This window comes from Corvus kubaryi, unplaced genomic scaffold (genome assembly GCF_017639235.1).
Source record: "Corvus kubaryi isolate FWS band 111438036 unplaced genomic scaffold, C.kubaryi_AGA036_p1.0 37398, whole genome shotgun sequence".
NCBI lineage: Eukaryota > Metazoa > Chordata > Aves > Passeriformes > Corvidae > Corvus > Corvus kubaryi.
In genome coordinates, this window is record NW_024581137.1 from 52,879,119 (window position 1) to 52,901,036 (window position 21,918).

General features: G+C 42.6%; 1 protein-coding gene across 4 annotated transcripts in view; it reads left to right on the top strand.

Annotated features, from left to right (window-relative positions):
- PRKAG2 (protein kinase AMP-activated non-catalytic subunit gamma 2) overlaps nucleotides 1–21,918 on the top strand; it is a 212,843-nt gene that overhangs the window by 40,249 nt on the left and 150,676 nt on the right. Inside the window, exons 1-3 of one of the 4 annotated variants that reach the window (XM_042044416.1) lie at nucleotides 11,605–11,751; nucleotides 12,680–13,204; nucleotides 13,314–13,370. The exons of 2 other annotated variants lie outside the window; for them this stretch is intronic. In XM_042044416.1, the coding sequence (XP_041900350.1) occupies nucleotides 13,124–13,204; nucleotides 13,314–13,370 (138 nt within the window). In that variant the 5' untranslated portion in view covers nucleotides 11,605–11,751; nucleotides 12,680–13,123. Of the gene's footprint in view, nucleotides 1–11,604; nucleotides 11,752–12,679; nucleotides 13,205–13,313; nucleotides 13,371–21,918 lie in introns of those variants that run through there. One more of the 4 variants, XM_042044419.1, reaches the window with a different exon arrangement.

Here is a 21,918-nt window from a genome sequence, read left to right on the forward strand (position 1 = left end):
TCCAAATTCATGTATAAGGCCTTTATTTAAAAATATTCAGGAAGTGTTGAAAGAATATTGGTAAGGTTACAAAGTCAGTGCCTCAAAAGCTGGGAAATGTTTGGACACAAGTAGCTTGTCCAACTTAATTCCTTTCTTTTCTGCAGATCCATTAGGGTGCCCATTTCTAAGCCTGTAAGCTACCACTGGAGCTGTGCTAAGGTACCCTGCCAGACCTTCAGCTTTCCTCATTGACACTGGGATACTGCTGGTATCTTCTCTCAGGGCAGAGGAGAGGATATGTCAGTCACAAACAGTAACATCTTTTCTGCCAAAGGACTCCAGGCAAATGGGTGAAGTGTTCTCCCGTAGAGTGCAGGCCACATGTGGATGCTGTGGCAGATGTCAGTCTTGTGCCCTCACCTGTGCCATCTCAGATGGCAATAAGGACCTCTGTTTCAGCCACTGAATGCCACCCTTTGTATCTGTTTACTATCCTGGGAATTTAAACACGTGGTCATATGTAGGCACTTGCGGTGAGACACCTGAGCTTAGGTGTCTCAGTCTTAGTTGACTCCTGCCCATGATGTCAGTTTACCCAGTCCTGTTGCTTTCTTCAGGAGGAATTGATTCTGTTTAATCTGTTGGAGGTGGGCAGGAAGTGAAGTCTCTTTTGCCCATTCCCCATAAAGCTGTCTCACTCACATCCTATCCACTGTCTCTACCTCATGTCTGCTTCTTAATCCCACTTTCCATTCTGTGGGTGTCTGAACTCAATTTCAGTCTCCTTGTCCAGCAAGTATTAGATTCTATCCTCTTCTTCAGTCCCTTTCTCCTTCTGAGATATTCCCAGGCACCATGGCTGCTTACTAGTTAGACTGGCCACATTATCTCCCACATTTCCTCTTGTCTTATTTCAAGGAGGCCAGTTTTTCAGTCCCACTGCTGCCAGTGCTTGTCCAGTGTAAGCATGAAAGTCCCTGTGCAAAGTAGTTGAATTTAGGTCCATTTTTCTATAGAGAACAGAAACATTTGCTTTATGCAGTCTGTTCTGCCAAGTCATAACTCTTAGACCCAAACCAAGGAGGAGCTAGAAATCTCCCTCTAAAATTCACCTGAAAATTGTTTCTTATACAGAAATATTCTCTGCAACATTTTTTGGAATGCTTAAATATTTTGGCTGAAGTTTTCTCAGATAGTTCCTCTTTGGGCAGACACAGCTTTGGAAAATTTCTGCTCTTTCTCATTATAGTTTGGCAAGGCTTGAAGGCAACTTAAACCAGGTTGTTAAAATTGCAATTGCAAAACACTAGATTCAGATGCAATCCTTGTTTCGAGCATGTGTCCGTAGCTGTAGCCATACATCAAACTTATGACTTTACAACTAGTTTTGTAACATGTTAGAGGTACTGACTTGCTCTGCAGCTTTGTGAGTAGCTGGCACAGAAACTGCCTCTTAGTGATTTTCATAAGCTGGAGAAATTTAGTAGTGGAGTAAGATCAATATGGACTGCTCTGCATTGTCCTGTTACCTCATTTCCTCAATGAAAAAAAAATAAAAGCCATGAAATTGGCCAGAGAGCTTAGCTTAAACTGCTGAATGTTTGTGGTTATATCTGGAGGAACAAGCTGATCTGCTGGTTGCTTAGGACAAGTTGAATGTCTCAGAAAATCTGTGTGCAGTGGCACTGGTTGCCATGAGCTGCAGGTGTGTGCGAGGATGTTTGTGAGAGACAGAAACTTGGAGCTGCATCCCTGAAGTGCTGTGTTTGCTTTTTGTTCCATGTGGATGATGCCAGTTCTTTCCAGGAGGTTCTTCTCTGTCAGCATTGGTAGTTGCCATCTCCAAAGGTTTCGTGCTACAAGGATCTACAGAACATTTATTACACTCTATATGCAGGGACCCACTACAGTCCAGAGCACATCACAGCCTCCAGCAGAGTGTCACTGAAACCAAAAGCCACCACCATAATGTACTGCAGGAAAGGGGCTGGAGTAATCAAGACTGCCAGCAGCTTTTTATTCTGAAATTTACTTTCCCAGCAGAAAGACTTTGTTAGATAATTTTCTGAGGTGGCCCTGGAAACAGGACCACACAGAAAAAGATGAAAAACTACCAAACAAAGCACTTTCACATCGGGGCAGGAAGGAAGGAAGAAGAGGAAATCCTTTCTGTCCCAAACAGCTCCATTTGTTTTAACCTTGAGCATGTGAATCACCTTTTCTTCTCCCAGTGATCCAATAATCAGTTCATGCAAGAACATTATGCTTGTCCCTTCAGTACATGAAGCTCAAGCTCTAGCACTAAGTTAGACTAACCTCTTTGTTTTTGTAAACTTGAAGTGAGGAATGGATTCAGAAAGGTTAGCCATGTCAGAAACTAGTGGATGTTGTTGTTGCTCAGTTTTCTCTGGATGGTCCTGAAGCACTTGTCTGGGCAAGCTCTGGCTTGGAAGACCACAGCTAAATATCACAGGCAGGTTAAGGCTAAGACATTTTGAGGGATACTGGCTGCACTGGCTTTCAGCTGGGATGTAATCTAGAGTCTGACATGACGTCTGGATCATTTCTGACTGGAGTAAATGTTGGACTTGGACCCGGGGAAGGAAACTCCATCCTGGAAATGCACTGCTAATATCTCTTTGGTGGTAGGAAAAAATCAGCGTTCCTGTAGGCAGCCATATAGCCCCCTGCTGTGCTCCTGACAATGTTAGGATTTGCCCAGGCTCACTCTTTGGACAGGATGCCTGTTAGGAATACGTTTGTACAGAAGAAAGGGGAATAGTTATTATTCTTGCCTAAAAATAAGCACAGTATTGAGCTTCATAGTGCATTTAAATATAGTCCAGTCAGTGGTTACTTCCTTCTGTGCCCTTGAAATCTAGCATTTGAAATGGTGTTTTCCAGGCAGTTGTAGGGGTTTAAGTTTCTTCTTCCAGATGCTTTCTGCTTCCCTTCTTCCTGCCCTGGAGGAAATAAAACAAATTAGCTCCGTATCTACTGATGCTCGAGATGTTGTCAGTGTATTACACAAAAATCTGACTTCACAGAGTAGATTCCAAAGGCAATGCAAGGCTGCACTGCAAAGTTCAAGTTAGATATATTTCTTTTATTCCTTTCCCAAAAACAGTGCTTGCTGATAAACGTTCAGTGAAAATCTGTACTGATGCTCTGAAGAGAGGTAATCAGACTCTTAAAACTAAGGAATGAGTTCTGTATGGAGAAACCTTTAGTAAAAAAGCTTTAGCTGAGGTGGAAGCCAGTTTATTACACGTCTGTGTGCTGTCAGAGTTTCAGCAGGAGGTCCCTGAGGCCCTCCTGCAACTTGTTAAACGGGCATATTTCAGAAGCATTAGAGTGGAAAGGTGAGGGACTGAGAAATCTGCTTTCAAAAGCTGCTTTGCAATCAAGAGAGGCAGTGGTCCTGGAGAAACAAATATCTTGAGCTGTACATGGATGGAAATGTTTATTCTATTTTGGGACAGTATAACTGGTATTTTATGCCACCCTCATAATCGTTCATTTCAAGTGCTAGGAGGGGGTAAACCCAGGGGTATTTTTTAGCTGCAATTCCTCCCTTTTTTTCTTCCAAAATAGCTGACAACTTATGCATTCTTAAGAAATTGCTGCTAATAACACACAGAAATAGTAATTAACATATCCTAAAATAAATCAAAAATTTTTTTCAGAATATATTACTGGACTGTAGGGGAAAATTATCTTTGGCAAGAGCACTACAGAGGTATCTGACAACAAGGGCAAGGTTGAAAGCCTTTCTGGAGTTGTTTGCAGAGCCCTCAACCACTGGTTATCTGTTGATCAAGATCCAAAGCTGCTGTTTGTCATACTTACTGGTGGTGTTGTGGCCAAATGATCTCTCAGGTTTCTTGGTGCTTCCTTATTTAATGCCATATCATTATCTTTATATCATAATTTCAGTAAACAATAATTGTTACTGTATGATGTTCTGTTAAAAGGTGGTACCTCTGAAGAGAGTGTAGTCTAAAAAAACAACAAAGAATAGCCAGGAGGGGAGAAATGAAAACAGAAGAGATTTTAGGACAACCATTAATGATTTTTCCTTTTCATGATAAATAAAGAAGAGTTGTGGTTGTACCTGCTTGCTCTAAACTGATAATCCTGCATTTTGCAAATATGGCTGCACAGCCTGGTGTGGAAGAGTGATTCTTGCTTATAAATCAATGGAAGTATTATTAGATCTTGTATTAAGTCTATGAGATCTCATTAGACCTGCCACAGCAAAGCACATTTTTGCCCAGGACCATGTGGGGAGTCAGCTCAGAGATTGGGACTGGGACCCATGTCCACCACGCTGGTTCCCACTGGAAAATGTGTATAGGTTCAAAAGTACTAGGAAAAGAAGAAAAAGACATTTCATGGAACATGTAAAAATGTGCTTTGAATTACTGAATGTTGCCAAGAAACAAGATTTCAGTCTTCAACCTTCAAAACAGATGATCCTGCTGTTTATGGGACGTGTTCCTGTTCAGAAGCTGCTCTGGTGCTGACAGCTGGAGGGAAGTGGTTGGGCACTCGCAGGGGGATTTCTGTCAGCTCAAAAGCTTTTGGGCTTATGTTACCCAATGCAGCACTGTAACATAGTGATTAAAACAAACACTGTATAAATGTGGTATTTTGAGGTATGGAACTGGTCTTTCCAGGAGATTTTCAAGATGTGACTGGACAGGGTGCTAGATAATCTCGTCCAGGCTCCTTTTCCATGAAAGGTTGGTCGGGATGATCTTTTGAGGTCCTTTCGAACTTGGGCTATTCTATGACTTGGGGAAGGTTGGGTCAAATTGGTTGACCTTTTAAACTGATATGACATAATTACTGTTCTGATTGCAATCTGCAGTATTTTTGCAGCATAATTCGTAGAATCTCCCCAAAGCAGGTTTGGGATTTGTGGTGCTGCCCCCAGTGGAGTCTGGGGCGTTTGGGGCAGGTTTGGAAGCCCAAGTGTCTGTGGAGGACAACTTCAGTGTGAGGAGTCACACAAGTGATGCTTTGTGTGTAGGTTGTAGTTGTTGCTGCTATTTTATTTGTGGGTTTAGGTCAATATTGTGTCAAATGTACAAAGTTTAAAAAAAACACCATCGCTTTTTCTTCCAGTTCTACAAAATGCTGAAAGTATGTTAAAAAAAAAAAACAACTCTTCCTAGGTAAACCTAGTCAAGGTTTGATTGAGAGAAATGACCCATCAGCCTTCAGGGCTTGCTGGAATTTATCTACTGGGAATAGAATGTGGATACTCTGCCAACCTCAACCTCAAAGTCATCCTTCGTCATTTAAAATATAGACTAACAGGGAGGCCACAGAAGGTGGGAAGAACTAAAAATACTCACCTGCAACCATAGTTTTTATGTGTTTATATATATGTGTGTGTGTAATTTTTCAGATAGATGTACATATATTCACACACATTATCCTCCTATTAATCAGGATCAGGGTATGAGTAAAATTAATTGACTGACAGTTTACACCCTTTTTTTGTAAGGTGTAAAGGTTACAGCCTTTAAAAGAATTCCCCTTTAAAATTATTTCATTAACCTCTTAAGTGAAAAAAGCCTGTTTTATATACATGCCTGTTTGGGGTTAGTGATTGCTTTGTGTGCAATGTTGTCTTACCTTTAAAAAACCCAACGCAGACAAACAAAAAACCAAATGAAAACCAGAGTGCTGAAGAAATGGACATAAGTGTTTCTTCTGACATGATCATTTGTACTTGTATTTGATTTCTTAAAAGTTTTTTGGTTCTTTATTAGCTGGTTTCTTTACAATCAAATTGCATTCACTTTTCTTTAGGCAAATTTTGTGTCCAGGATGTATTTAAAGTGCTGTTGTCTGTGGTGAGAGACTTTGAGAGCACACTTCTGTTTCCGGTGTGGGTAGATTATTTTAAATTATTATTTACATGACCAAATTGGGAAGTAAAACCTAAACTTGTGTATTGTGTATGCTCTTACTTGGGGTTTGGTGTTTTTGTTTTGTTTTTTTTTTTTGGTTGGTTGGTTTTTTGGAGTTATTTTGCAAGTAAGTCCCTGTGGTGGTAATCAAATATTTGTTCTTAAAATAACTGCACTCTCACTGGGTGCATCCTATATGCAGAGTTGCCTTTGGGGGTTACATAAACACTGAACTTTTCTCATAGATGGCATCTATTTCAGAGCTTATCACCACAGGGCTTCCACTGTGCTTGTGGATGCCACAATGGAACAGTGGGGCTTTGCCTCCGAGCACTTTGCATCTTTTTGGGGAGGGGGCGTGGCTCTGCTGGGAGGGTCCCTGAGCTGCACCGCAGCAGAGGGGAGCCGGTGCCACCAGCCCCGTGTGACACATGTGCTCTGACACCAGCCTTGTGGAGCATCTTCCTGAGAGCTGGGCAACCACCAGTGCTGTGGGAGCAAATGAAACAGCTCTCAGGGCAATGGTCCATCTGTATTCCAGAAATCCCTGTGATCATCTCTAGCTACAGTCTGAAAGTCTTGACTGCTCATTCTGATAGGAACCAGTGTAATTCTGTGGATGTAATTATTCCTAGGGTGTTCATGCCAGTCTGCAAATGTTCATGTGGCTCATACCCATTAGATTCAGCCCCAACTGCTGCATGTGTCTAAATTAAATTGAGTGGATAAACTCATTTACATCTTTTTTTGATTAAGCTCACAAATTCTTTCTGGTGAATTTGTAACTCCGAGTCAGGTTCTGCATCACAATGTATTTAAAAGTATTTCTTTCCTGGCAGTGCTGACCTACTTTAAATGCTGCAAGGTGCTCTTACCTCCTTTTTTTTTTTTTAACAGCCAGCTGATACCAGCAGAGATCTTTGTACTTGAGCTGCTAAACCTTTGATGACATTTTAACTGTTCATTCCTATATGTAGGCAGCCACTTCATCCTTTTCTAGGTGGGCCTTTGCTTCAATTCAGAGTTAATGGTTACTATTTATTGCACACCTACAAAAGGTAAAACCTACATACAGCAAAGTTGCTACGTGCACAGAGTGCCTTAGAAAGCCCAGAATGCCTGACCTGAAGAACATACCATCCCTAGCCAGGCTGTGCAGAGATGTGAGGACGTGGGTAATTCACCTGGGCCCTGCAGGCAGGGGGACAACTTCAATGAAATAACTCAACATCCAGCACAACAGTCGAACCTAAGTCATGAGGTTCAAAGAAAATAAAACATGCTGTGAGCGTGCAAGAGCATCTTAATTCCAGGATGGGTGTGCTGTGATGTTATTGTAGCGGGATGTTTTCTTTTGGGTAAATAATTAGTGCTCTCCTGAGAGCTGCAGATGTGCTGTAGCATTGTATGTTCTCCACCACAATCTCAGAGCCAGTCTTAAAATGTTACAGGCTGCTCAGGTGTGGCTGGGTTTATGTGCAACTAATTACCATCTCCTTTTTCTCCTTCCTGCCTAAATTTTCCACCCTATTCCCCTGGCTTTTTTGGTACTGACTCCCCCATCCCTGTTTCTGGCACAGCCCTCAGCAGCAGTGTGTGTTGCCAAGGGAGGGAGCACAGAGCAGCCCAAAGGCAGAGAGATGGAGGAGGCAGCAGAGCTGAGGCATCTCCATTCAGCCATGTTGCCACTGCTGTGTCTTCATGGAAGTGCTGGTCCTTAGAGATCCCACTCTGGGACCAGTGAAGCTGAAAGTCATATTGGAGAATTCACATTTTCATAGATCCCAATACCCTTTGCATGCAGATATAAAAGGATTTTATGCTGAAGCCTGTGGTCAGAGTTCTTACCCATAACCCACCAGATCCTACTTTCCTGTGGTTTTCTCCCACTTCTAGATGCTGCAGTATCATTCTTCTGTTGTCTTGTGGGACTGTTTCTGGCCCACAAAGGGTGTTTCTCATCCAAGCTCTTAAGGGATACACTAGAAGCAAGGTAAGACCCATCCTGTGTCTTTCAAAACTTCTAAAAATCAGTGTCTTTGTAGAGAAGGTAAGCAGTGGGGGCTCTGAGCTGGTCCACAGTGCTTAAATCTGGTCATCCTGAATCACCAATTGCTACTGATTCAAAACCTCCCAGAGCATCACTGATACCAGTGTGGCAGCCCCTCTGAATGCCTCAAGCAAAGCTGAATGAGGCACCACCGAGTCACCACCAAGTCCCTGACATAAATTTTGCTTTCTGGTTTATTCATCCTCAGAGACCAGGACATCTCTGAGGAGTTTCACCCACACCACAGAGGATTATAGTCCAAAGTGTTGGTCCTTCACTCCCTAAATTATCGAACATCATGTCCTAGCTCAGACTTAGTAATTTTCCCCAGGCACCCAGAGACCTCCACTGACCCCAGACACAGCAGAGCTCTGCACTGGCACCTCTCCAGAAGTGTCTTCATCCACCTCCTCCCCACCATGATACAGGAAAGAGGCTCCATCCCTCCATCTGTGAGCTCTAGACTGGTGGGAAGGGCAGTGGGGTCCATGTGGAGCAGGGCACAAGGCTGCTGTTGTGCAGCCTCCAGTACTGCCTTTGTATGAACAGCTCATCATTTCAATGTCATTTGCATTTGGGTATATTTGCAAATGCAGAGGAAAAACCCCTCTGTGTGAGTCCTGCTGAAGAACTAGATTTGAAAATGCAGTTCTCCTGCTTTTGGTAACCAAACTGGCTGAGGCATCCCTGGTGCAGTGTGATCCATCTTCATTGCAGAGGCTGGCAGGGTACTCCCTCCCCCGAGAGAGATGGGTGATTGCTCACTGGGCTTTGATGTTTCTCACATGGATGTTCTCCTTCTGGCTTGTCAGCAGTGAGTCAGGAATCCCAGCTACTTGGTTCATTGCTTGATAGATCATGCCGAAAAATTGCACGGAAAAAACTGTGGCTGTTTTGAGATTAAAAAAGGAGTAAACTGGATTTTGTTTGTCATGGGGTATTTTTCTCTGCTCCTCTCTTTCCATTTTGTACCATCTCGATCACTCTTCTTTGCAGTTTTCCCTGATTTGGGGGAGTGGACTCCACAGTTCATCCCTACCTCTTACTCTTGGGGCTAAATGTTTTGGTTTTTTTCTCGTACTCCCTTTTGCAACTCTTGCAGGTCACAGCTGTCCTTTTCCAGACATCAACTCTTGAGGGACTACTTTGGGTGTTCTACTAAGAGCTGATGTAGTTTATAGTGCAGTTTAGGACTTTTTTCTCCCTGTTTCGTCTTCCCCTTGGGCTCTGCTGGTCTCCCAGCTGCTGCTGTGGCTTTCCCTGCCCTTCAAGGAGTTGCTTCTCTCATCTGAGCATTCCCCAGGTGCTTTGGCTTCTTTGCTGAAGGCTGCACATCTGTATTGCGTGTTGCTTTTGGTTGCTGCTCCTCATGCTCAGTAGGAGTGGGGATAGGGCAACCATGAATGTGATGGGAGTGTTGGCTGTAAAAATGTAAAACATATTTCTTAATTACACACTGGACAAAAGCCCTGCCCTGCCATGCAGAGCTCTGGCTCACCATGCACTTCAATAATTGCTGTATCTGCTGTGTTCTGAAGTGATATCTTCACAGACAGAAGCTCCATTGATTTCAAGGGACTGTTTGCCTTGTAAGAAAAAGAAAACTATAATGGAAGCTGGCTCCATGAACTCGTTTAATTTATTTAGTACTTACAAAACCACCAGATCTTTGTGGAAAATTATGGAATATAAATAACAACAACCAATAGCCAGACATTTTCAGTCTCTTCTGGGAAATTGTGGAAGGTTGCTGTACTGCCAGTTAGAAATTTATGATACTTTAGGCTTGTACTTGGACCAAAAAGACGAAATAGAGTTGGTGTTTTGGAACAGTTCAAGGAAATTGTGCAGGAATTATGTGCAGTCAAATCTGAAGTTGATTGAGAGGTCTGGCTCTGAATTTTTGAAAACCAGAATCATTAAACTCTTCAAATGGAAAAATAAACCAGTACAACAATGCCTGTTTCAGTTGGGCAAGCAATTCTGTAGCTTTATGCTGGTGAAAATGTGACAGTCATAAATCTGCTTTCCTCAGAGTTTGGTCTTTGGGCCATAAGTGAGTGTGTGATTCACAGACCAAGGCACAAGCAGGTTTTGGTGATTTGTTTACCCTCCAGCATTACTGCCTGGTAAAGTGTGAGAATCCTACAATCAGTCCAAATATATGAGGGATCTAGAGGTGCTCTAAAAGGAACTTTTTTAGAAAGACATAGATTTATATGAATAATGACTGCTGAGCTTGAGACACAAGGACTTAAGAATTGGGGGGGGGGGAATGGAAAGCATCTGAAAAATCTATTGTCATGGAAAGTTGAATATATAAAGCATTTTCTGGAACATCCTGAATTGCCCTTAATATATAAGGAAATGAAATCATGGAATTTTCGATCCCTGTTCATAGAGACTCATAGAACTTGTGGATAAAGTATGGTTGAAACTTTGTGTGATTTCCCATATTGCACCATCTTGTGCTAGATGATGGGCACTAACTCACTGCTGCTTTTAGTCACAGAGCCTTAGCATCTCTCAGAGGGCACAGGCACGTGAAATCCCAATGTGAAACAAGGTATTTATTCAGAAATTAGTTGGTTTATCTCAGATCTTCACCACTTGCTTACACAGCCACATATGAGCCCAGGTATTCAGGATGGAAATATTTAATAAAGAATATATAAATATTTACATAAATGTGATTTGGACACCTCAGGGCTGTAGATTCAAAAATCACTTGGACTGCTTCGGCAGGACACATCAACATAAATGCAAGTAGTCATTAAATAATGGTAAGAAATTATAGCAATAAAACCTTCTTGCCTATTTTTCATCCCAGAAGGGTGAGAGAAAATGGCAAATTATTCAATGTTTTTAATGGTTGTCAGAAACTGGACAGAATCCAAAACCTAGTTCAGCAAATATTTATGAAATGGTATCTAAACCATTAACTGTTCTGCTTATCTGAGATGTAGTTGTGCAATCTGTTTCATATTCCTTATCCAGAGGTGGGGAGGAAAAGGCATGTTTTTGAGGTAGAATTTGTGCCAATCAGACTTTGAGACCAGAAGCAGTTTTAAGATTAATTTTTAAAAAAAAACACTTTAATAGGTCTGGATGATTCTTGAAATTGGCTACATCAAACTGAACCCTGTGAGTGATTTGAAAGGGATGATTTAGAAATATGAGACATTTCCCTGGCTGTTAATGCCCCATTTTATTTGATCTGATCACTAATCAGAATAATCCTTAGAAGTTAACTGTACAGAGAAGCATTTGACCTGAACTGTGCTTTGCAGGAGAACCTTTTTTATTCCAATATGAATCCAATCCTCCCTTTTACCCTCTCTGGGTCAGCCACAGTTTCCTTCCTTTCTACTACAGCTCAAGGAGGAAAGACAAAATGGTTTTGCTTGCTCCAGCTGGTTGACTGGTTTCTTTTGTACCCCTTAGACAGAATTTAAGAGGAAGCTTGTTTATTTTCCTGAACTATTTGTACATGCTGCATGCGTAAAATATTCATTTAGCTGGGGAAAAACCTTCTAAACACTAAGTATTTGTTCATTTCGATGTTAAAAAGGGCTGCCAGTGATCTTGTCTTAAAATGATTCAAGTAATAGCTGCCATTTGTGAGTGAACACTATGTACCATTTTCAGCTTTTTTGCTCCCAAGGGCCTTGTGTTATCAGAGGCACTTAGCACACCAAAAGAAAGGAAAGCAGTGGATGGTTCCTAGGATGTGCTGTCTGCCTGGTGCACAAGGGATGTCAGCTGGACCTCATCTCTTTTGCTGCTCAAGAAAAGGTACTGCCTAGCCTCAGTGATATTTATTATTTGATGTAGACGGAATTAAGGGCAGTGTTGGCTGCACCCAGTTGCAAAAGGGTGAAGCATCATCCAATAAATGGGATTAATAGACTGAGTGATGTGTAAGCCAAGTCCACTTCACTGATTTAGTGACCTGGAGTCATCAATTAAAGCAAGCCCTCCATCTTAGAGAGTATTTCAGTAGATCATCACAAATGGTATTTTGAGATGACCAAGAAAGGATTGGCAATGCTCTGTGGCTCAGGATCTGGCCACCTGTTTCTCCAGAGAGGTGCCAGTTCATTGCATGGTATTTTGATACCTCTGTTCAAGTACTGGAAGCTGCAGGGATGACCTTTCCGCCTTTTGCTTTCTTCTGCTTTATTCTAGCAGAGGTGTCTTCATCTGAGCCAGCCTTTGATAGCATCTTGGCCAAAGATATGTCCCCATGGTCTGGGGAGTGTTTGCATTGCCAGTAAAGGACACTGTGAGACTGGTTGGTGAAGTAATCAAAGCTGAATGTGGTTATAAAAGAGGGATTTATCTTGATGAAGAAAAAAACTCAGATCCCCACCATCCCTCAGCTCCTACAGGGAGAGTTTGCATTGCTCTGCTAAGCACTTGCTCATGTGGTGTCCTTTCAAAATAGCTATTATCTTTTTTTTTTTTTTTTTTTGGATGGTGATACTTTTGATGATTATACTTTGTGCTCAGGCACTTTATTTTCCCAATGAGGTCTTTATAATAAATTAAAAAGTCAACCCTGTTTGTGCTGCAGATGGGAAAACTTAAGCCCAGAGAAATAATGTGACTTTTGTGCAGCTACAAAGTGGAGCTGTGGTTAAGTGGGGAATAGGGCTGTTATGGAGCAGCAGAGACTCCAGCCTTGAAAATGCATTTGCTGCTCTGTGCTTCCTTCCCCCAGGTATTCGATACTGATGCAGACGCAGCCTCAGTCATCTGAAACTTCTGCTATTGAAAACGGGATCTTTTTCTTCCCCCTTCAGATCGCATTAAAAACGCCTGCGGTTATTTGAACCCTCCGACTTGCCCTGTGCCCCCTGAACATTTCGCTAATGCACCCAAAGCGGTGCTTAATGACCTGCCCGCGCTGTCCGAGCGCTCCTGCCCCCGCCCGAGTTCGTGTGGCAGGTTCTGCAGCCGGGGGGGAATCGAGCCCTGCGGCGATGCCCGAAGCGCTCCTGGCAGGGAGCCCGCAGCCGGGAGAATCCCGCCCGCCTGCCTTCTCCTGCGGTACCCACGGCTCTGCCATCCCCGCGCCGTGCCGCGATGGGAGGCAGGAACACACCCAGCCCTGGTCCCCATCTGTTGCAGCATCGGCTCCAGTAGCAGAGCCCGAGATGTTTAAATGCGCTTGCCTTTAGGGAAAAGCTTTCAATGCAGTTCTTCGATGGACGTTTCCAGCCAGACTGCAGGATTTTTCAGAGCTGTAAGTCAGAGCGGGGGCTCGATTGTCGCTGGGTTTCTCTGGATTTGATTATCTTTATTGTTAAATTTATTTATCTTAGCACGGGAAAATAGGTTTTGCATTCATTTAGGTGGATGCCCGAGTGCACTGCAGGAGTCTGCCGAGAGGCAGGAATTCTTCAGGCTGTGTAAGAAATGCATGGTTCTTGGGTATTTTGGTGTTTTCATCGTGTTTTGTCTCTTTTTTATGCATGACTGGCACGGAGCTGTTGTACTGTTTTTAGAGCATTTAATTACAATAGATACTCCAAGGCTGAACAAAATGTTCTTTTATCTAGTTAAAGAATGTAGCTTGGGTTTGGGGTTGTTATTTTTTTTTTCCCTTGCATAACTTTTCGTTAATGTTTTGGAAAGAGAGATTATCATTTGGGGGGTGTTCATTTATTTTCAGCCTAAAACCATCTGGTCTCTGCATCCTGCAATGCTTGGTTTCTCCTACTGCTCATCTCAGAGCCTCCTGAACTGCTGAGCAACTAATTGCCATGGCTAGCCACTGCAACCCCAAATCACAGGTTTTCAGGAACTGCTGTTTTGCTTAATGATTTTAATTTGGTATTTAATGAGGTTTGTTGGGATAAAGAGATATATTACAGGCTTCATGTGTTCCTCCTTGCATTTTTTCCTTTTGATTACCAGAATTAATGCTGAACACATGCAATTTGCACTGCAATTAATGGATCTGTGAGATAATGAATGTCCAAAAGGGATGAGGCGACTCTGTCCTGGGATCAGAGCCTGGAAGGTTTAAAGATCCTCCTTTAGTGGGGTGATGGAGAATAGCAAATGAAATTTAATTCAGTATAAGATGCAGGGTATTTTGCCAGCATCTTGTGTGTTTTGCTTGTTGTTCCCTGTGTTGTGGGCCACAGGAGAGATGACGGTGTCAGCCTTTGGGGAAGAGATTTCACCCTCAGCTCTGTCCCCTGTCATGAGTCCAGGAGGGGCTGGAGAGCAGAGGTGGTGCTGACTTGGAGCAGCCCTGGGAGGTGTGAGGAAACTGGAGTTGCTGCAGTTGGGAGCCTGGGGGGCAGGATTATCTGATGGAAGAGGGAATGATGGGCAGCAGGATGAAATGGATCCTGCTGACAAGGGGCCAGCCCTCAACTCAAAGGGAAGAAACCCAGCAAAAGAAGACTTGGTTGTACTTCAATTTAGTACATTTTTATTACTGGGAGTGCAATACAAATGTATTTATTTTTTAAAAATGCCCCGGTTTGAAATAAACAAAAAAACTCACCCACCCTCCCAAATCCACCCCATCAGTCTGTACAAGCATGTCTGACATTCATCAAGAAGAAACTAAGAGAATTAAATGCAATATTGTTGCAAATCTTTAAAGGCAAAACACCGTGTAGATGGAAATCACCTGTAACCAGAGTTTGCTTCAGGCAGCCAAGAGCCCTCGGGTTTCCATCAGGAGAAACAAATGCTCCTGTCATTTCAGCCTGTTTTGCCACCCAAGTAGGGGCAGTGACAAGCTGATTTGAAGACAAGAAATATTTAATCATGTTACATTTAAAATAAATGGCAGTTAAAAAACTGTAAGAGCTTGTTACTGTGTCTGTATGCACATATGATTATATATGTTTCCCATATGCATTGCCCTATATGAGAGCATGTTTTAGATGTGTGTAAAAATACTGATGCCTTACAAGTTGAACTCTGTCACATCTACATCTGGGAGGACACAGTCACCAGGGGAGTTTGTTTCTGCATCTCAGTTTAGGTGTCAGTGCCTTTGCTTTTAGAACTGATGTGTATTTTGATGAAGTTACCCTTTTTGTGCTGATGCAAGAGACACTTTCCTAATAGGCATTTAATGATTTCTAGTGCCTGATTGTGGTTCTAAGTCCAATTTCCATTTCTAATAGATCTCAAAATAAGTGTTAATAAAACTTGGATGTAAATATATACTAATAGTTCTACAGCTGTTCAGTACATATAGATAGAAATTAATGTTCCTGATGAGAAAAAAATACCCAGTATTTTAGGGCCATATTACTGGCATGAACTTAATTTTTGGTAGTAATGAAAAATAAAATTGTTATTCTGAATCAAAATTTCCTGCTTGTGGATTTAATTTGTCTTGAGGGGAAAAAAAAAGCTTGGCTGTGTTTTGCTTAGTTTTGTTTCCTTCTTGGGTGCTCATTAATTTCATGGGAGGTTTTCAGTGATGCTCCTTGGCAGGGTGGGTGTCTGTGCCAGGCTGAGCTGCAGGCAGGGGCTCTCCCTGAGCCTTGGTTTGGTAATTCCACTGTGAGCTTTATTTTTTTGTGACAAACGGGTTTGGTCTGTCTGCCACATGGCTTGGAGCAACAGCCAGTTCTAAAATGGCCTCTCCCATGCCAGGCTCGTACTCTGCCCATCTGTCACCGTGTCCGGGGTGTCCTGCTAAGTTGGAAATGTTTCCCACACTCTCCAAGCAGGATCAAATGCTTCTTGACACATTTTGATGCACAAACTGTCAGCCAAATCAAATGCAGATTTGCCTGTTTCAGCTCACCAGTGCCCGCTGGGTTTCCAAGCCATTGCAGAGGGCAGAAATTACTTTTGGCATATGTGGATAACAAGCTTAAGTTTTCAGTTGGGTTTCTCTGAGCGTGTGTTTGCTTGTCCTTTCTCCACAGCATGTTCAGATTGGTCCATTGTAACTGTGGTGCTTAAATAACCTCATGAAGAATAGTAAGATGGCTAAAATCAGAAGACCCCTGCTAAAGGAGTCAGAATATGATATGGCTCATTTCTAAGGTTTTCTTCCCCACACTGAATCTAACCTAGGAATAATTTCTTGAAAAAAAAAATTTAATGAAGTCATAGTCTTTGAAAGAAGCCTGAAGTTTACTTGGGGAAATATCTTTCTCAGAATTTTAGTACTGCATATACAATGCTTAGAAAAAAACCCTGGGTATGTGTCATTTCTTCCCTTTCCATCTGAGGATTATTTCCAAACCAGACCCACTGCAAAAATTTATTTTCAGTGGTGGCTATTTCTAGTGTGAGTGAGTAATCCCTTTGTTGTGTTCTTCTGTTTGTCTCATTGTTCACAAGATTTTCCAGATGGGCAAGTATTTTATCCATATTTCTTCCAGAGATGGTCACTGGTGTCTTCTAACACCTTCTTCCAAGCAGAACTGTGGTGCTTTTTGAAGCACATCCCTTGAGACAGACTTTAACAAGTGACCAGGGCTTGGTGTGGGTAGGCCTGGAAGTGTGGTATTTACTATCCCTTGGACATTGCCAATTCTCTTAACAAACATGCTTTTTCTCAGAAGTTGTATAGCTGGCCTGTTTTCTTTAAATTTTGTGGGTTTTTAGTTGGACATGGTGGTTCCTTCATCTCACTCCACTGGACACTCACACCATCAGAGAGTTAACCCTGTTTTCTGCACAGCAGCCAAAGCTGTGCAAAGAGAATGTCATCTTAGTAACACTTGGAAGTGCCCACAGAGCTTGGGGCCTCATTATGCTCCCACTGCAGGGATGCCTGGAGCATGTCTCGACAGCGAGCAAATCCGTGACTGAAACTGGGCTGAAATGATCCCAGCCAGCCCAACACCGGAGCTCGGAGCGAGCTCTGCTGCCGGAGTGTTTGCTCAGCCTCCTGCGGGGATGGAGCAGCCTCCCCAGCCCGAGTGTTGTCATGGCTACGCTGGTACCGGTGTGTGGAGCCGGGGAAGGAGCCGGAGTAAAGCACGCTCGGCACTGCCGCGTACACCCTAGTAAGAGGCAGCCCCTTGTTTGGACAGCTTGCTTTCTAAATAAAGGGGGGGAAAAAACCCGAACAAAAACAATAAAAACCAACCAACCAGCCAACCAAAAAACCAAAAAAACAACAAAAAACAAACAAGCCCCCCCCCAACCAAAAAACAATTAAAAACCAAACAAACCCACAGCTTGATTCCCACTTTATAGGCAGTAAAGATGGAGAGGTGAGATGCACAGTTCACTTATCCTATGTTGAATCCTTCAGAGTATAAGCAAGTTGTCTGGCTTCTCCCCTACCAGGGAAACAGGAGCAAATTGCCCATTGGAGATGCTGGCTTTCACCTTCTCTCTAGGCTGGACAGAAAGTGTGGAGTAGATGACAAGTGACAGATACCCTTAATGCCTTCCCAGATGTAATCCAGAAAGCCAGAGCAGGCAATGAAGGCCTCATCACTGAAGTGCACTGATGAAGCTGTTCTGGATTGGATATGCAGTTTGTAAAGTGCTCTGGATTCCCACAGCATGAGTGATGTATTGTAATTTATCAGTGTGCATGGCACTGTTAACTGAAAACTTAGGAATGGCACAAAATCTCAGTATCTCTTAGCTCAGTCAGGGGTGGGACCGAAAGGACATGAAGGCTGGGTTTGGGCAGAATGCTGTACTATGAGTGTGATAAAGTTTTCTGGGTTGTCCCTGAGAATTTGAGCTTTCTTCTGTCCTTGGGGGCATTTTATGTTGCCAGCTTCAGCAAAGTGCACCTTTAAATAAAGAGTTCAGAGGGTAATGAATGAAGACATCCATTCTTTTGGGAAAAGAAAAACTAGTTCAGCTTACAAAATCAAGCATATTGTATTTATTGGTTTCTTTTTACATGTGGTGCTAAATCTGTAAAAAAAGCTGTAGCAAAGTGACTGTAAACTTTATAGATGTGAAGTTGTTCTCTGTAGCTGCAGAATGATATAGGAAAATGTGTCAGGAAAGCACCAAGAGGGGAATCTTTCCTCACCATGGACTCCATGTGCTGTCTCCCTTTGACCTCCCCCTCAGGTCTTCAGCACACGAAGCACAGAATCATCTTGTTCTTCCTTTCCTTCCCTAATTTCCTCTTTGCTTCTGTTTTTTTTCCCTTTCTTTTTTTTTTTTAGTTGAGGGACTACTAGGTCAGAGCAGGTCCCTCACTTGCCTGGCTTTCCAGCTGTAAGCTTTCTTCTAATTGTCAAGATTATTCACGGTTATTGACTGACAAGAATGGAAAGAGGAGACAACAGGCAGCTGTCTTCCTAAATGCAGTGAACTGGAAAAAATATTTTCAGTTTGAGTATTTATGGCAGAGATATTTTGCCTGGTGTGAATGTCACCTTTTTTAGTCATGTATATGCAAGGGAGAACCCTACAAGTCCTTCTCAGATAAGGCCATCAGTTGGAGGTTTTCAGTTTTGATTCTGTTCTGTTTTACTCTTCCTTGAGGAAATGGTTTTTGAAGAGATTTGGCCAATAGAGAGTGGGGAAAAACATAAAAAATGCAAAGCACAGTGACTTTTAAAGTAGCTGAAGTGTGGAGATGACTTAGTAAGCCTCAGGATGATCCTTGTGTTGAATCCCCTTCAGATTGTTTGCTCCTGTGCTGCAGTGGCTCAAGTGTTTTCATTACATTATGGCAAAATCGTCTTTTGTTTCCTGCAGTTCTGCTATTTCACTGTGGCTGAAGTTGTGTTTTGTAACAAATGCTGGCTTTTCTCTGCAAATACATTGGGATCGTGTGTCTCATTTATGTAAGACAAACTCATAAGTATTGGAAAGCAAGTACGAGTATGTGCCATCCGAAGGGTAACATTTCCAGTCTCCTGCAGTCCTTCCTTAGAGTCTTAATTCCCTCATCACTCACCTAACCACATTTTCCAGGACTGAGGTGTGTCATCTTTTGCTTTTACCTTCTGTTTCTAAACTTTGGGTGCTTCTTGAATGAAATGTCTCGCCAGAGAAAGGTTGTCTTTGGCTGAGCACCCAGAAATAGCACTTAATAATGGGTTTGTATGTGCATCCTGCTGATGTCACAGGGACTATTGAGAATTTTGGTTTCCTCCCTGGCATGCTTTCTCTGCTGTTCTCTCACTTTCTCTCTCCCTCTCCTTTTTTTTAAGTGGCATTTCATTATTTGCCGGTTCGCTAGGTTGTCCATCTGCTGTTGTAATAAACACGCTGCCAGTCACTGCTGTGTGGTTCGTGGTGTGAAGGAGCTGACAAACCAGGCTGTTGCGTGCTTGGGGATCGTAGTCAGGCTTTGTCAGAGTGCCTCTATGCTGCTCTGTCACTTACTGATGAGATGGAGAGCAGCACCCTCCACCACAGCATTGCCATACAGCCCTGAGCTCTCTGCGCATTATAAACATGGTGGGGCTCCAGGCAGGAGGGATTTCATCCCATCCCAGGCTGTCTGTGCTCAGCTCATCTGCAAAGGCTGAATCACCAATGAGATATGGTGGGGTTTCCTGGCAGGAGAGCACAAGGCTTGAAAGAAAACTGCATTTTTTTTCTGTAAACAGCATAGGAATGTGTTCTAGTGATTTAAGTCTGAGATTGAGAACAACACAAAAAAAAAATCCATGCTCTCTTGGAAGTTTTTCTGATGTATCTTGTCTACAGCCTCAGAAACAAAAACAGTGAATTTGCTGTAGATTGCTGGAGATTAATGCCTGTCAGGATCAGTGAAGAGTTTCAGAAATTAAGAAGGTTGTGCTGGATGCTGCCAGTATCCCATGATCAGGATAACTCAGGAAGAACAGCTTGGAAGACAGCTGTTTTCAGGGAAATATCAAAGAATTACTGGTTTCATGATTCTCTTTAACCCCTTCCCTTTGAGATTCTTAGTTTTAGCAGCTTTTTCTGCCCAAGTGGGGGCAATCCAAGCTGAAGGACCTGTAGTGAGAACAGGGGAGAAGTGGCTTCAGTAGCTCTTTAGGACCATGTCCATTTCTTTTTGCAGCTGAAAGAAATGCCTTTAAATTGCACATAGGCTGGTTTTCTTATGCCAAGTTTTCATGTGCGAGATTTTTTACACAGAACATTGAATAATCACCTGATGGATGGGGATTTTCACATATTGAAATCTGGATTAGATTTCAGTCAGCCATTACTCCATAACCTTTTAGATAGCACCTCTTTGAGACTGAATATTTCCCATTTGTTCCAGGCATATCATTTAGGGTGGCTTACCCTCTGTTATTTTAAATCTGATGCTGTATCCACCTTGAAGTGCACACAGCTGGTCCTGCACAGTCACCCAGTAACCCCTGGACTGTGCTGCCTCTGGAATCTTCATGCTCTGGACAAAATCATAGGATCATTAAGGTTGGAAAAGGCCTCTAATATCATTGAGTTCACTGCTGACCTGCCATCTCCACCATTTCTTCTTGTCCTCTCACTTGTTTTGGGAGAAGAGACCAACCCTCACCTGGCTACAACCTCCTTTTAAGGAGTTGTGGAGAGTGATAAGGTCTCCCCTGAGCCTTTTTTCCTTCAGGCTAAACTTCCCGAGCTGCCTCAGCTTCTCCTCATAGGACTTGAGCTCCAGACCCTTCCCCATGTCCCTTGCCCTTTTCTAGACACTCTCCAGCACCTCAGTGTCTTTCTTGTAGTGAGGGGCCCAAAACTCAGCACAGGATTCAAGGTACAGCCTCACCAATCAAGTCTCTATATCTTATTTCTACCATCTCAAACTCTCCAGACCTACACTTTTGGGTTTTGGGGTTTTTTTTAATACAAATAGCCTTAAAAGTAATAGCAAACACATAAATTGGAATAGCTTTGTGCAGTACAAAGCTGGCTTGCACAAATCCAACCAGCTTTGTACATCTGTTCCTGCCCACTCCCATTGAGTCATACCGAGACTTAGTCACCATCATCCTCAGTCTCACAGTACAACTTATATATTTCTCTCCAAAACACATGCTACAGTCTAGATGGCATGGGGGAGTGAGAAAAGCAAAGCAATGAGCAACCTACTCCTAAGGGAATAAAGGAATGTAACAAGTCTTATTATACTTTACTAGAACTGGTATATCAAAACAACAATAACAAAAGGACAGAAGTTTCTGTGTATGTCAGTTTTGAATCTTTCCTTGTGCAATAATGGAGTGATTTGTTATAAATCCCCAAAGGCTTCTAGATAGGATTGTTCTCAGAAAAAGACAATTTTCTATTCAAGCACAGCTACCAAGCTATGCCCTCTATTCCATGGAGATCAGACTGTGGATTCTGCTCACAGGCTATTAGCATATGTAGCATAGGCTTGTAATAGGTACGAATTCAAGGTTGATCTAAAAAAAATCTGCTGGTGTGCAGAGTGCAATGAAACAAACTGTTCACAGCTGATGTTAATAAAAATCCCGACCTTCTTTGTCCTTGGTAGGATACTTGAAGTGCTCATAGCTCAGTAATATCAGCAGAGGAGAAGACTTTGTTAAGGTATGATGCTGAAGAGTGCAGCTTTTAGCAATTTTTTGTGAGATCAGAGCTCTTGTCAGCACTCAGCTTAATTCTTCTGTATGTTGTTTTCTTTGTTTATTTTATTAAAGGAGCTGTCTCCCCATATTGAAAAGCTGCCTTAGTAAAGTGTCACCTTCTGCTTGAGTTATGTTGTAAAAAGAAGCTGTAATGTCTGGCAGGCATTTCACATCCTTAAATTTGGTGCAATCCTAGCACATATATAGAACTTAGTGAGGCAGAAAAATAATGCCTCAAAGGTGACACCATCCGTAGTCAGGACTGTGTGATGCTACCCACACTAGGACTCTGAAGTTGTTTATAGCTGAGGAACCCAGACTTTCAGCTGAGGTTGGTTATGGGACTACCACAAAGCTCTTCTGACCTGAGTCACCTCTGAAACGTGGCCAAAGAGTTGACCATGTTCGTGGGGACCCACCACCGTGGGCACAGATTTCACATCCCCGTGTTCACAGTCATTCCTCA